Here is a 15742-nt window from a genome sequence, read left to right as displayed (position 1 = left end):
GATTTTCTCGAACCAAAGCATGGTTTTATCTTTTATTTGTTTGTTTCAGATATGTTCAGATATACTCTATTAATGCAGCCTGTGGTTGTTAATTCCACGTAGCTCAATTTCTCTGAATAGAAAGGCACCCTTCAAAGTTTTAGCAAAAAACAAAAAACAAAAAAACAAATACAAAAGAAATAAAAATTGGAAGATGAGAACCACATTCACAGAAACAAATCTATTTTGCATGATTAAAATTTAGAAGCTCCTTCACGTGGATGTCAAGCATGATAACTAGAGCCAAGTCTAGCATACAGAATGGTGGTTTTACTACAATAAGGCATAGAATAAGAAAGATTTCAAATTACCAAAGTTTAATGTGTTATTTTTGTTTTAAATGTGATGATATAAGCTGCAACCTCAAGTGAAAATGACTGCAGGAACATCTTTAAATCATCTCACAAGTAATAAATCATGGAGATCAGTAACCAGTATTTATTCATAAACAGCGCAAAGAAGAATCAATGTAGGAGGTAAAGAATATTTGCTTTGTTTACAGTCAAAATTTGCCTTTACAAGAAACTGCAGGATTGGATTAATCATAAACATATCCCAAACAAGTTGCAGTATGAAATGTGTAATGTTGGGCCATGGGAAGTTTTGCTACAGTGTTTTGATTTTTTTTTTCCCCCAGCCAGAAATGGAAGACACTAGATGAAATTATTTCAAATCCTTTATGACAGACGAAAAAAAAACCCTGTATTCTGATGTTTGACAGACTTTGTCTTAATATTGTCTGTGTTGAGGCTAATCTTGCAAGACACTTAAATTGTATCCCCCTCTATAAAATCTTCACAAATGGCCACAGAAAGTCTACTCAGATAGTTGAGGGACTATGCCATATCTTCAAGCTGGTCAAGCACCCCTCTCCCTTCTCCCCCTCCCCCCTCCCCCTCCCCCTCCCCGGAAGTATACAATCTTTACAAATGGCTGCCACTGTCATGTTAAACATGGCTAACAGTGTCCCTCTCTGCTTGGACATCTTGAGTCAAGAATACAACAAACACTCCAGCCATTGGGGTTAGGAAAAGGCATGACGGGCAAGGGCCTTACCTGTCTCGATAGTGCTCTCTACTGGACACGTGGCCATCGACTGGCCCCCTCCGATCGTGGGGCCAGTCGTTGAAACCGTGCCGTGGATGACCAAAACTGTGCCAAATAGGAGGTGAAAATAAAAACGGGGAACAACAAAACAAAAAAATAAACAACTGACAAACTTAAAGATGCAAGCGGGGGGAAAAAGAGGTGTGGGGACTTATTTTGGACATTTCAGGCAGTGTTTGATACACGGTCAGGGAATGGGTTTTGATTCGTACTTAAGCTGCTCTGACCGACCTAGCACTCCTGTGCAAAACACAAACAAACATTCCACATGAAGCGGGACGTTACCTCTACAAGTATGTTTAACCTGAACAAAGCGAGAAGTATAAACTGTAGGATGGTGAAAATTTGAGCAAATCTGACCACTGTGACAGAGCCACAAGTATTTCAAATGCTGCTGATCACTGGACGTCACACAGACTTAGTTGCAACATGTGAGGAAAGAACTCTATCCATTAGACTGTTACATAAAACAAGTAAAGTGGCACTTGCCCAGCTCTCTTCACATTTCTCTCAATAACTATTGTCTGAAGTATTGAAAAGATGTGTTCACAAATACCCTTGAAGGCTACATTTAACTGTTCTTTGAATCAAATCAAGAATTGAAGGAGTCAACACCACAAATCAAATGAAAAGCTGGACTTTCTCTAATCATTTCTAATTTTCTTTTTCTTTTCACAATCTTATTCACACTAATATCTGCTCTGCGCTTTTCTACAGTGTATTTCTTTTAGACTAGTCTCATGAGAAAGTGACTTTGACATCTACTCTTAGTCTTAAACCCCTGATCTAACATCAAATATAAAAATATCTAAGTGAACAGCCCATACAATAGTTTACACTCCAACATGTTTACCTCGTGCTAGACATCTACTAACTCCTTTTCCGAAAAATCATAAATTTCAGATTTCGAAGTCAACTTTCACAAAACTATCTCTTCAGATTATACCAAACAGTGAATTTGTCTTTGAGTGTTCACAAATGCACAAAGTCTGTTTCATATAAATTGAACATTAGGGCAAACAACTTTTGTTTTATTTACAATTTTAACTTGGGTTTCATCAGATCTGTATTGGAAATTAAGAGCATGAAATGCACTATCAAGGCTCCAAAATAAACCAAATTTGATTGAACTCCATCAATACGGAGCATGCTTGAGGGTGGGCAAAGTCAAAACTGCTGCTTCTACAATGATTCCATGACCTCTGTCATGAAATCAAAAAATCTCATCAGCTCACCCTCATATGCTCACAGGTGTGAAAAGTTTTATCAAAGTATTTGGAGTAACTCTCAACTTGATGTTGATGACTATGTACCATTCACCGTTGGAGGGTTGAACAGCTAATACCTTTAAGTAATGCTTTTACATGCAAACTGTAAGATTTCTGTACAAAAACGGTTCTCAGCCTTTTGAAGAGCAAAGCAAACAAGAGTATCCAAGGTGTACAAAGTGATATCCAAGGCAATGATCATATTTAGGTGCCACAGGTGTCTTTCACACTAGGATTGCCAAAAAGCCGAAGCCCACAGGCTTGGTAGTGGTGCATTTGTCTTTGCTCAAATATTCCCACGGCTGCTGCCTTGTCTAATATTTAGTCACTTGTAGAGGTAACTACTCCCTTTGATAACATCAAGACAAAGCTGGCTCTACATGCAACGGGAACTTATTGCGCAATGTGTAGGATACAGGACTTCTTCCTTGAGCAACTGGATTGTAGAGTGAGATTTTTTCCCCCTTCTCTTTTGGTCTATTACATGTGATGAAACTTGCCCTGGATCTTCTCTTTCTATTTGCTTCTAGGACCCACTTAAAGGTATTAAAGGGGATGGCTAGTAACCGATCAGTGGGAATTAGTGGGAATGCTGAGGGATGATTGTTCCAATCCTTGTGGGATTTATTTAAGAGTACATTATATATCTACTGTTGTGTGAAAATTATTTGCTTCAGAACGGTCTCATATTCAAGTAATGTGCAGATTAATGCCCCGTCACTGACCAGGGACGCTTACCTGGAAACATTAAACTGCACATTACTTGAATATGAGACCATTCTGAAGCAAATAATTTTCACACAAGAATAGATATATAGTGTACTCTTAAATGAATCCCACAAGGATTGGAACAATCATCCTCCACCATTCCCACTGATTCCCACTGATCAGTTACTACAATGTGTAGCCATCCCCTTTAAACACTGTAAAAGAAACAAAAAATACATTTATTAAATAAGAAAAATTAGACAGCAACCCTATTTTTCTTATCTAACCTATCTCAACACGTCTGAAAAACAGACAAATGCATACTTTTCACAGGGACAAAAATAAAATCAGAAAGCACCATAATACTTCAGAAATTATCAGTGCTTGCTAGATTTACCTCTCAATATGCTTAAATGCTTATAATCTTTATCAAATTTATTAAATACTTCTTGAGTGATAGGCCCTTGAAAATTGAGAATTCTGTTTCGTGCTATTTAGGGGCAGGCCTATGAGCTTCAGACACAGTGCAAGTCACACTTGGACAGTGGAAATTGACATGAATGAGATAGTCTCATAATCATAACACAACTGCCATTAACATTCTTGGTAAGAAATCATATCTACTCCTGCATCGTGTCAAATTGCTAAAGCTGCCCATAAATCAGTGTATTACCCTTTCAGAAATGTACATCCCTTGGGGGAATTTGTATCAGTCCATTTTTCTCACAGATACATTTCAGCCAAAGTGAAGATTTTGTTGCATCTCTCTAAAGATTGTAAGGCAATCTCTACCTCTCAGATTAGGATCATAACTCGGGCATCATGATGGAAACAGCATGTGCATTACATTACCATGAGAAAAAACAACAACAAGAAGTTGATATCAATCCAAGTTCTCATCTAGCACATGATATGTGCAGCAGTCTCTACAAATATGTCATGGAATAACTAGTCATTAAGAGCAAAAAAATATTGGAATTATGTATATTGCCTAGTAAATATCATAAAATGACTCCCAAAACCGTTCATATATCCCTAGAAAAGAAAATGGCTTAAAAATATAAGTTTTTAATACAATAAGCACCTTCATAAAGAAAAATACTGCACTTCTTAGTTTTGAACCATCTATCATGATTTGAATGATTTTCTGAAGAAATTATGAGAAATGTTTTTAGTCATTATAACAGAAAGGGAAAAAAAAGAAAGAAAAATTCCAATAAAGAAAAGCTAACTATGTATCACAAATTGTGCGCAGCAGATCTTTTTCACTTTTCAGGGGATGAGAAGTTTAATTTTGATAACAAAACATCTTAAGACTTTGTGAAACACAGTATAGCATACATTCACTCTGTCCATACATTGTAGTTGAGACATGCAGGCATGCTTGATAAACTTGTGAGGACAAACCTGTGTCAACTACAGGAAGGGGTGGGGTGGGACAAAATTTTCACAAATCAACCATTTGCACAGATACAACTGATTATGACAATCACATCCAACGATAACTATGACAAGTGCAATAAACGATAACTAAAAAACACCAAGAATGACTTATTACACGAATCCTTTGTTGTAAAACGAAAATGTGCTTGGGATTATTTTCATTTCATCTGCATAAATGCACTTCAAAATTCTACACAAGGATTTCCATTTGAGTTATTTCTGTTTTCCACACGGAATACTTGCTTTGTTTGGCTTCTTGTCCGTCTCTGTCGAAAGGAGTCTTGGTAAATAACTCACATTTCTGGGCTTTACTTCTTTCAACTTTGATAATTTCATAAAACAAATATCCCACAGTCACAGACTGATTCATCATAGGGGGATTGCACTACATTGCAGTAATATAATCACAGCATCGTAACAACTCTGCTATCATGATGGAAACAAAGATTACACCAGGGGGCGTGGCACTCACCTCTCTCTGCCCCTCTCTCCGTGGCCCTCGGCTCCAATGTGGGGCCGCTTGACCCCGCCCGGCAACGACTGGTGGTGCCCCGTCCCGTCGCGGTAGCGCTGCACCGGTCCGCCTCCGGGCCCGTCGGCCTTTCCCTTATTGGAGGGAGCAGAATTGTGTGATTTCGCCTGTCGTCCATGCATATTTTGTGTTTGGGCGATATCATACCACATCGACAAGAGGGACGAAATACACAACAGAAAAAAGCTAAGCTGCTGGTAACACAAAGAAGTACATATCAAACATGCAAGAAGAAACTACAATTTTTCTATCTAAAAAAAAAAGAAAGAAAGAAAAAAACAGCAAAGCGTCTACAAAAATTGACTTTCTGAGCTACAATTTGATATCACACTAATACACTAGTCACTATTCTACTCACAAATGTAATCTGTCTCTCTGAAAATGCATTCATGTTAATTTCAACCCAGATACAATCATGTCACCCCTATTCTAGAAGACTATTTAAAAGTGGACGACCAAGTTTTGTTTCTTTTTGGGGGGGATTCTTGTTCACATAAAATTATACTTCTCTAACCACATAATGTCAGTGGGGTTTTTTTTACAAGAAAATGTCTGGAAAATAAAAAAATAGATTTCATGTATGTCTTCAGTAGTGTCTCCTCAAAGTATACATATGAACACAGACAATTTCATAATCTAAATACTCTCTTGAAAACCACACTGTCTTTTCTGCCCCAGATTTGTTTCAAATTTAAATTTTATTTGGTTTTTGTTATATAGTGTACAATTTGTCTGTTGAGAAGTACAATGTGTACTCTGCACAGTTATCTTGGAGTGGAATATATTCTGATTCCCACAATCAAAAACAGCATTCATGTTCATGCGAACTCCGCCAACATCCCCATATTTACAAGGGTGCGTCCTCCCACCCTTTTTGACTGAAAACCAGAGATGGTTTGGCTCAAAAGTAGGAAAGAGCAGTTCCCAAAGAAAGGTGTAGTAAAATTATGAGGAAAAATAAGAAAATTTGATTGAAACAACAGACTGGGCATGTTCAAAATTTGGATTTTTTCCTCCAAATTTAAAATGGTTGGGATGTCTGCCACACGGCAAGGCAAGAATGCTTGTTTGCAATGAATTTGCAACAATAAGTTGTGTTTTCATTTTGGCACAATAAATCTTTTGAATGAATGCCTGAATTCATATTTTACTACAGATGAATTATTACATCTACACTATGACTTATGTGTTTGTTTCGTTTTTTTTTCCCAAACTCAACTCAAGAAACATAATCTACAGACTGAGCAGTCATACGGAGTAGGATTCATGAAAAGAAATATCCTAGTCATCAGCAAACTGTTAGGTTTCAGTGCACTGGCAGGTATCTAACTTTAAGCATACAAAGATCATGAAAGAAACCAATTTCATACTGCTGAGTGCAGCTTTGCTCTGACTCAACACAGGAAATATGTGTGAAGCCAGACAGCTGAACGTTCAAGCTCCAAGGCCACGTATGTTCTCGCCTTAGCAACGGCTGATGAGAATGCAGAGAAACAGTTACTGCTACACACACCATGCACAAACATTGGACTAACATACACACATCCAAAACGAAAGTGCAGTCACGTCCACTGACTACAGCATGCAGACACGAAATTCAGCGCACATCAGTGAGAAAGCTGAGGCATGTTGCGCAACACCACGGCTACCGAACAATGAGGAGGTACATCGTTAGCAGCGGCAAGACACAAGGCAGAAATCTTCGCAGCAAGAGGCACGCCAGCGGACATTATTGCCCAACTTCCCTCTTCTCTTCCTGGAGTATTGCAAAGGCTCAACTGCACCGCTGGAAATATTAGTCACCTTTTACTTTGCGGTTTCCTAACTCCTCTTGCACGCATGGCATATCCTACCAGCCCACAAACAGAGCGCCTCTGACATTTTTCTTATCTTTGTATCTTTGTCAAATCTTAAAGGAAAGTGCACTGGACTTGTACAAAGATTTTTTTTTTTTTTCAATGCCTACAGACTACAGGAAGCTCCTGACTGTAATGAAATGCATTAAAATCAATTTGTTTCTATCCAATGAATAGATTTTCTCCTCAGTATACAAGCACACTGAAAAGCTAGCTGATATGAAATGAACTGCAGTCAGTATCCTTCTATCTTTCTTCTCTGGTTGCAACAACTGACAGAAAGCCAACACACACACCATCTATATTTGCATGCAAAGCTAAGGACAGAAGCAGAAAAGAAACAAACGAACAAAGGCACAAACAGACATGACTGCACAAAAGATGAGAACGCAATTACATTGAAGCTTTCACATTGGTCAAAGGGGCAGACATGCCCTTTTGGACTGTATGCCACATGCTCTTTCACATGCCACGTGTAGTTAGAGTCAATTGTTTCCACCATCACATGTCAAATGAGGTCGCCAGAAGCAGCCTGCAACCACTTCTCCTGAAAAGTACTCCCCTCAGCAATATATGGGACAACATATGCGCTGCACTTCCCCATTCAAGAGTCCAGCTGAGCAGTGATGTGTTTAAAAAATACCAAAGAGCTAGAATTTCAGTCATTTTCAGAGCACATGTTGTCATGCAACCATCTCCCTCTACCATACCCCAAAAAGCTAACAAGTTGTAGAAAGAGACAAGAGAGCTACTAAGTACAGCAAGCATTACAGACACCAACATCTCTCCCTGGAAATCTGCACAGAGATAGGACTTCAGCACATCGAAAAGGGAGTTAAGTCCGTCATACACCCCAACAGGAGTTACTCCCTTCTGCCTCCAACAAGGCACACTCAACATCGACACCCCCTCACCTCATCTTCGTCTCTCTTCCGCTGCGCATGCCGGTACAACCTGAAGAGTTTTTTGGCGTCGAACTCAGTGAATTTTGCAACGAACGTCCATAGATATCTGTCGTCAAAAAAAACGATCAAATTTAATGAGAACATTAATGGGACAACTTTTAATGGTTTGTTAGCAGACTAACCAGAATGTGTGTGGTAAATATGCAGGCTTTGATCTTTGCAATCAAGTTATGTACAGTACTCTGGACATTCAAACCACAGACAAAGGGTTGAAGTATGATAAGATGAAGTCAAGCTTTCTCACAGAACTGTGCTGGGCTCATCAATATGTATGACAAAAACTTGCATGGACATGCAAATATGAAATACAGCAAAATAATATAATATCAATAAACATAAATGATGTGATATTCCTACCTCCTGTAGACACAATTACAAAATGCCAAAACAAAGAGTACTTATGGATACTGTATACTCCATACAAACAGTTCACTGCCATTATTACGCACATGGTTATAACGAATTCAGGTTACAATGAAGTAAAAATTCAATCCCCAACATTATCCAACATTATTTTATTGTTTATTGGTTCAGTTATAACTAAATTTCGATATAATAGAGAAAACTGCCGGCCCTAAGGACTTCCTTATAACAGGAGTTGACTGTATTCTGCAAACTGTTCAATATTTTGCAGATTTGTAAGACAATTTCATGAGCGGTTTAACTCTCACTGAGAAACACGGTGTTGGAATGAGAAATAGGTGTTATCCCTTTTTCAGAAGATTTGGCGATTTCCACCTAAGGAGGCGATATACAGGGCATTTGTGTTACAGGCAGCAATGTTTTTGCGAGGTGTTACTTTCACGGATATCACTCCCTCACAAAATTGCCGAAAATAAGACACGCAGCAAAATATATCATTAAAGGACAAGTCCACCTTCATATACATGTGGATTGAGTGAATGCAGCAATATAAGTAGAACACATCAGTGAAAGTTTGAGGAAAATTGGACAATCCCTTCAAAAGTTATGAATTTTTAAAGTATCTGCGTAGTCACTGCTGGATGAGAAGACTACTATAGTGTATGATGTCATATGCGTACAACCATATAAAGAAAATAAAAAGAGAATTTCACAAAACTTTACTTATTGAATTAAGTGCACATTTCTTTGACTTCTTACTGACATATGTTAAGGGTAATATTATTCCCCCTGCCTTCTAAAAGAGAGAAGTCAAGTGTCCTTTTTGTTATGCAAGAAAAGTGAGAATATGTTGAATTTTTCTTTATTCTTTCTTTATATCATTGTACTCATGTGACATCACAAGCTATAGTAGTCTTCTCATCCAGTCTTGAGTGAGCAGAAACTTCAAAAATTCATAACTTTTGAACGGATTGTTGGATTTTCCTCAAACTCTCAATGATGTGCTCTACTAATATTGCTGCATTCACTAAACCCACATGTCTATGAAGGTGGACTTGTCCTTTAAAGACATCTACATACAGTGATTGAAAGAAGCAGCATAAAGCCTCACCCCTTCCACGCCTGGATCTTGTTGGGGTCCTTGTACTCCTGAGTGCACTCGTTGATGCGGTCCCCGATCTTCAGCAGACACTGGCGGGTGTGGTTCAGCTGCTCCTTCTCCGACACGTCCTCCGGGGGGTTGTCCAGGAGCTTCAGGGCTCGCTTCACCGGCCGCATCTTCTCCTTGCACTGTTACAAGCGGACATAACAGGAGGCAAGAGGACTTCATAAAAGGTACTCTCTAGTATTGGATCAGGATTGCACATAGCCATGTGAACCCTCGACAAATGCCAAATCAGAAAAGATGGCATTCACAGACACAGTCACGGGGACAGCTATCAAAATCAAAGCATTTTCTCCTTGCACTGAAAAGATGAACACACAGAAAGCATGAGGAACTTCTTCAAATATACTCTCAGGCAGTGGATCAGGGATGCACACAGCCACAATCATGTGATCCCTTGATCAAAGCTAAACCACAAACAAACAAAAAACAAAAAAAAAATGGCATGCACAGGAGTTAGTAGTACAGATATCTATCAAAACAACAAAAAATCATTTGATTCTTACTATAAATCTCAAGATGACACTGTTTGCCTCTCAAAGCAGGGTGCAAGAGTGTTTTTATTAAATACTTTGAAATACTGGAATGCTCCTGAATCTTATCACATGATGGACGTTGTTGTTGTTGTTTGTTTGTGTTTTGTGTCATGGTATTGCATTTGGCATAAAATACTCACAGCGCTGAATGTGGCGTTATCCAAGTCTCCAGTTGGGTCGAAGTAAACCGGAGCCTTCTGAGCTGTGATGTGGGTTGGTGATGAGGCCTTCTTGGCTGCACCTCTTTTGTTACCTTTGGTCTGCCAAACCAATCACATGAAAAGTACTGGGGTGTTATATTTGAACAGAACAGATCACCTCCACTGTCAGACAGTATATGCAGTCGATCAAAGAAGAGCAGTGGCTCTCACCTAACCTGGTAGGGCCGGGAAACAAGCATTTCTCCTGTTGAAATGGCACTCTCCCTCCATCGTCAGCTGGTGTTAACCCATGCAAATCACTCCACATGAAACCCAGTATGTGGGCCCTACACAAATATTTCAAAGGCGCAATCGGCAGAATCACTCTGGGACTGGATAGCTAGGAATCAACTGTTCTGGTAAGAAAATTAAATCTTTGATTGTTTCTCTGGCTTTAGGCGTCATCATTTTCAGATATCAATGCAGGACAATGGAAGTATTTCAGCCATAAAATGTCTGAAGCAGGTTATGGTTCTAACTAAGCAATGAAAATGAGGGACTAAACTTGTTATATAGAATTTTGTTGCATATAAATGTTTTTTCTATTGAATGACATTCGAGATTATCAAAGGAGCATTGCATAGTTTTGCATACAATGCGTTAAAAAATGTGTGAACTCGCAAGAGACCTCAGCCAAATGATATGAAGTCTCCTGAAAACACTGCTGAACCAAACATCCCACCTTCTTGGGTTCTTCGATCTCGCCTTCCTCAATCTCCCTCTCCTCCTCCTCCTCTCCCTTCTCCGACTCCACCTCCTCCTCGATCTCCTCCTCTTCCTTGATCGGCTCCTCCTCCTTCTTGACCTTCTTCTCCGGCTTCTTCCTCCCGTCCTTCTTGTTCTCCTTCTCCTTCTCCCTCTCCTTCTCTCGCTCCTTTCTCCTGCGCTCCTTCTCCTTCTCGTCGAGGGGTTTGCGGCCGCGCTTCTTTGGAATTTTATCAGCGTCCTTTTTGTTTGCATCCTCCCCATTGTCCTGATTGTTGGCCTTTTTCCTCCGGCCGGGCTTCAGCTTTTCCTCCACCTCCTCTTTCACTTTGGTCGTTTTCCTTGGCTTGGCGTTGGGTGCCTGCTGGAGATGTTAGAAAAAGAGCAATCACAAGTGTTTTATCTTAGTACAAAGCACAGAGCAAAAAATGCCGCTTTGCATAGAACATCCATTAGCCACACTAACACTTGCCCATAGTTTCATATCCTAAATGCACCAAGGTTTCTGTCAACTAACATCAAAAGTACTAATGGTAAATGCAGAAATATTTAATTAAAATACCTAAGCGTCTCACTCACTTAACTTGAAAACAGCAATATTTGTAAGGAATATCACAGCATTTCTCCCTGTTCACACTGGTTACAATCAAGGACTTCACAATATCTTTTCACCGCTCAGAGACTGTATTCTGAAAGATCTTCGACAGACTGAGATACCTTTCCTGTGAACTTTGTTTTTGTGTGTGTGTGTGTGTCCTGTACCCTTACTCTCTTGAAGGGCACAAACTTCTACAAGATAACTGAATGCATGATTAAAATTTCAAATGGGTTACTATAAATTGTGCTGCATGTTTCGTTATTTGGTTTTCTGCACAACCTTCCACTTTGCAGTTCTCAAATTTTCTTTTGACACAACCTTCAAGGTATGCTAAACAACACTGAACAAATGTCTCAATGTTGCGACTCAGCAGTGAAGGTAACTAGCTCAATACCTTTTCAGCTGGTTTGCTTGCAGCTGCTTCTTTCTTCAAGACCTTGACAAGGTTTTCTGCTCGTGTCTGGAGTTGTTTGGCTTGAGGCTTTTTGGTCGCATCTGCTAGCAAAATCTGCATAAGATGGCAAGAAAAGAAAAAATAAAATATTTAACTCAGTAGTGTTTTTTTTTTCCAATTCACCATTCATTCACTGACAAAGAATTCATGACTCCGAAAACCTTTTCCTATCTGCAAACACAATGACACAAAGAAAAACAAAAGCATAACAGCAAGAAGCAAACAAAATAACTCGGTGAAAAATAAAATGGAAACACAAAACAAACATATCCCCAAATTAGCGTGCTTAATCAACTTTTAGAAAGAGAATGTAAAAAACATTTTGCCTATTTTGGATTGAAAATGACATACTGAAACTCATGTTACATACTCTATGATGCTCAGTTAATGATGGGGCAGTTGAGGAAGACAGAATACAAAAAGAATGACTTGTATATTGTTCACATGTACCTTAAAGGACAAGTTCACCTTTATAAACATAAGGATTGAGAGAATGTAGCAATATTAGTAGAACACATCATTGAAAGTTTGAGGAAAATCAGACAATCCGTTCAAAGGTTATGAATTTTAAAAATTTTTGTGCAGCAACCGCTGGATGAGAAGACTACTGCAGTGTACGAATAACTTGCGTACAACAATATAAGGAAAATATAAAGAGAATTTCACAAAATTCCATCTCTTGAAAAAAGTACACATTCCCTTGACTCGTTACCGACAAATGTTATGGGCAATATTATTCCCCCTGCCTTTAGAAAGAGGCAAGTCAAGAGCTCTTTTATTATGCGAAAAAAGTGAAAATATGTTGAATTTTCTTTTACATTTTCTTTATACTGTTGTACGCATATGACTCACAAGCTGTAGTAGTCTCCTCATCCAGCGGTTCCAACACAAAAATTTTAAAAATTCATAACTTTTGCATCGATTGTCAAATTTTCCTCAAACTTTCACTGATGTGTTCTACTAATATTGTTGCATTCTCTCAATCCTTATGTTTATGAAGGTGAACTTGTCCTTTAAATTGCTTTCAAAATAATTTGTCACACAGTGAATGATGTTTTATGTCATCTACTTTCTACGTGATACTGGAGAACTGGTTATAATTGAATAAACACTATCACTCATATTTTTTTGATTGTCACACAATTAGACAAACATAAGTCTTTTTTTTTTTCCCTTGTCACATTTACACATGACATGGCAAAAGACATATTTGAACGCAGTAACAAATGCTAATACTGCAACCACGGATAAAATGGAAAATACCAACATGTCCTATCTTAAAATTGCCATGGATTGCTACCTTGTCGTGAAGGTTGAGCGAAGGGTCCATCTTGATGGCCTCCCAGCTGCCCATGCCGTACTCGTAGATACCGACCAGCAGATTGTGGTCATCTTCGACGTCCCACTCGACGTCCCAGTGGACGATACGCAGTCTGGACTGAAGCTTGAACCTAGTGAAGCAAGGCAAAAGGAGAGTTCATTTCAGTGTATCTTCATTGTGAGGAGAGCCCGGCAGGATTGATGCATGGGCATTCGATGCTCATAATCTCCTGGACAAGTTTCGTTGTATCAAGACTCCCATTAAAATCACTTATCTATTCTGCAACGAGGAATCACATTTCAAAAGGTTCTCCTTGCTCCCTCTTTTTTTTTTTCTTTTTTTTTTGGTGTGTGTGTGTGTGTGTGTGTGTGTGTGTGTGTGTGTGTGTGTTGGGGGGGGGGGGGTTGATTCTTTCATTCATCTATTCATCTAGTCAGCCATTACTGCTTTTCGGGGAGGAGGGTCAAAAAGTGTCTGATTCAGTCACTTTCAGATCAGCATCTACACTGATGAAATGTGACATCAAGTTTACTGTGATCTTAAAGGTAAAATTAAGTCTTTTTTTGACAAATATGGCTGCTACCACTTATAAGAGCACATGACTACAGATACCTCTACAGAATGCAAGTTGAGAAATAGGTCTATCAATGGGTATTCATTCATTGCTTACTTTTTCCTCTTTTCTTTTTCTGCTGGTATTATGGCAAGCGGTTCGTTCTCCTCCTCGTGTTTCAGCACAGATGGGGCATTGATGGTCACATTGGACATCTTGAATGTTGCTCCTCTCTTCTTACCTGAAAAAAACCCGAACAAACAATCGCGATAGTTCAAATGATGCATTTGATGCAATTACAACATATGATTGGGAGCTAATAAACTTATCTTGAACTTCACTTGTATGCAACGAAATGAAATGTTTTACTTTTACACGAACTTTTCCTCTTTAGATACCTCTGATAAACAGTTCCTTGTAGTGTTATGATACAACTGCAGCTCAGGTGTCAAGCTCACTTGGAACCCCTCATTCTCAACAACATGATAGGCACTTAACACATTTCTTTTTATCAGTGCAAATACACATATCTAGAAGAAATTGCAGTCCTTCAAAAAGAGTCAAAACCCAAAACAAGGACTATGACATCCTCGATGTAAATTTCAAAATAGCACAGCGAGCACACATTTCTCAGAAGTGGCATGTATTTTCTTCTCACAGAGAGCTAAAACAAAGATGTAACAAGGAAAAGTAGAAATTACGCGGTGCGTAATATATGTCCCCGCCGGAAGTAGCATTTTGTAGCAAAATGTGCAATATAGGTAAAAAATCAAGGTCAAAGGTCAAAGAAGTCAAAGGTCAAAATTCTGTGTAAAAGTTTTGAAGCCCTCACCTAGTGCCATCACATAAAGCAAACGGAATCGAAATCGGGTTAGAAATGGCGAAGGAGTAGCATTTTATAGCCAATGTACAATACAGGTCAAAAATCAAGGTCAAAGGTCAAAGAAGGCAAAGGTCGAAATTCTGTGTAAAGTTTTGAAGCCCTCACCTAGTGCCATCACATAAAGCAAACGGAATCGAAATCGGGTTAGAAATGGCGAAGGAGTAGCATTTTGTAGCCAATGTACAATACAGGTCAAAAATCAAGGTCAAAGGTCAAAGAAGGCAAAGGTCGAAATTCTGTGTAGAAGTATTGAAGCCCTCACCTAGTGCCATCACATAAAGCAAACGGAATCGAAATCAGGTTAGAAATGGCGAAGGAGTAGCATTTTGTAGCAAAATGTACAATATAGGTCAAAAATCAAGGTCAAAGGTCAAAGAAGGCAAAGGTCAAAATTCTGTGTAGAAGTTTTGAAGCCCTCACCTAGTGCCATCACATAAAGCAAACGGAATCGAAATCGGGTTAGAAATGGCGAAGGAGTAGCATTTTGTAGCAAAATGTACAATATAGGTCAAAAATCAAGGTCAAAGGTCAAAGAAGTCAAAGGTCAAAATTCTGTGTAGAAGTTTTGAAGCCCTCACCTAGTGCCATCACATAAAGCAAACGGAATCGAAATCGGGTTAGAAATGGCGAAGGAGTAGCATTTTGTAGCAAAATGTACAATATAGGTCAAAAATCAAGGTCAAAGGTCAAAGAAGTCAAAGGTCAAAATTCTGTGTAGAAGTTTTGAAGCCCTCACCTAGTGTCATCATATAAAGCAAACGGAATCGAAATCGGGTTAGAAATGGCGAAGGAGTAGCATTTTGTAGCAAAATGTACAATATAAGTCAAAGGTCAAGGTCAAAGGTCACGACTGAAATTCTGTGTAGAAGTTTCAAAGCTCCCATGTAGTGCTATCATATAAAGCAAACAGAATCAAAATTGGCTCATAAATGACAGAGAAGTAGCAAATTGAAGATTTTGATCACACACGGACGCACACACGGACACACGGACGGACGGACACACGGACACACACACGTACGGAGCCCATTTCATAGTCCCCTGCT

At 39.0% G+C, this 15742-nt stretch overlaps 1 protein-coding gene across 1 annotated transcript in view; it reads right to left on the bottom strand.

Annotated features, from left to right (window-relative positions):
- The window catches only part of LOC139718575 (chromodomain-helicase-DNA-binding protein 1-like), a 55482-nt gene that overhangs the window by 6809 nt on the left and 32931 nt on the right, over positions 1–15742 (bottom strand). Inside the window, exons 28-36 of the mRNA XM_071630042.1 lie at positions 13931–14054; positions 13240–13390; positions 11880–11993; positions 10865–11251; positions 10123–10242; positions 9393–9571; positions 7868–7964; positions 5038–5204; positions 1096–1191 (exon numbers count right to left, since the gene is read on the bottom strand). Coding sequence (XP_071486143.1) covers positions 1096–1191; positions 5038–5204; positions 7868–7964; positions 9393–9571; positions 10123–10242; positions 10865–11251; positions 11880–11993; positions 13240–13390; positions 13931–14054 — 1435 coding nt within the window. The remainder of the gene's footprint in view (positions 1–1095; positions 1192–5037; positions 5205–7867; positions 7965–9392; positions 9572–10122; positions 10243–10864; positions 11252–11879; positions 11994–13239; positions 13391–13930; positions 14055–15742) is intronic.

Source organism: Diadema antillarum, unplaced genomic scaffold, assembly GCF_040938485.1.
Source record: "Diadema antillarum isolate AM-2024a unplaced genomic scaffold, OU_Dant_1.0 scf00000097, whole genome shotgun sequence".
NCBI lineage: Eukaryota > Metazoa > Echinodermata > Echinoidea > Diadematoida > Diadematidae > Diadema > Diadema antillarum.
This window is presented reverse-complemented; position numbering and strand designations above follow the sequence as displayed.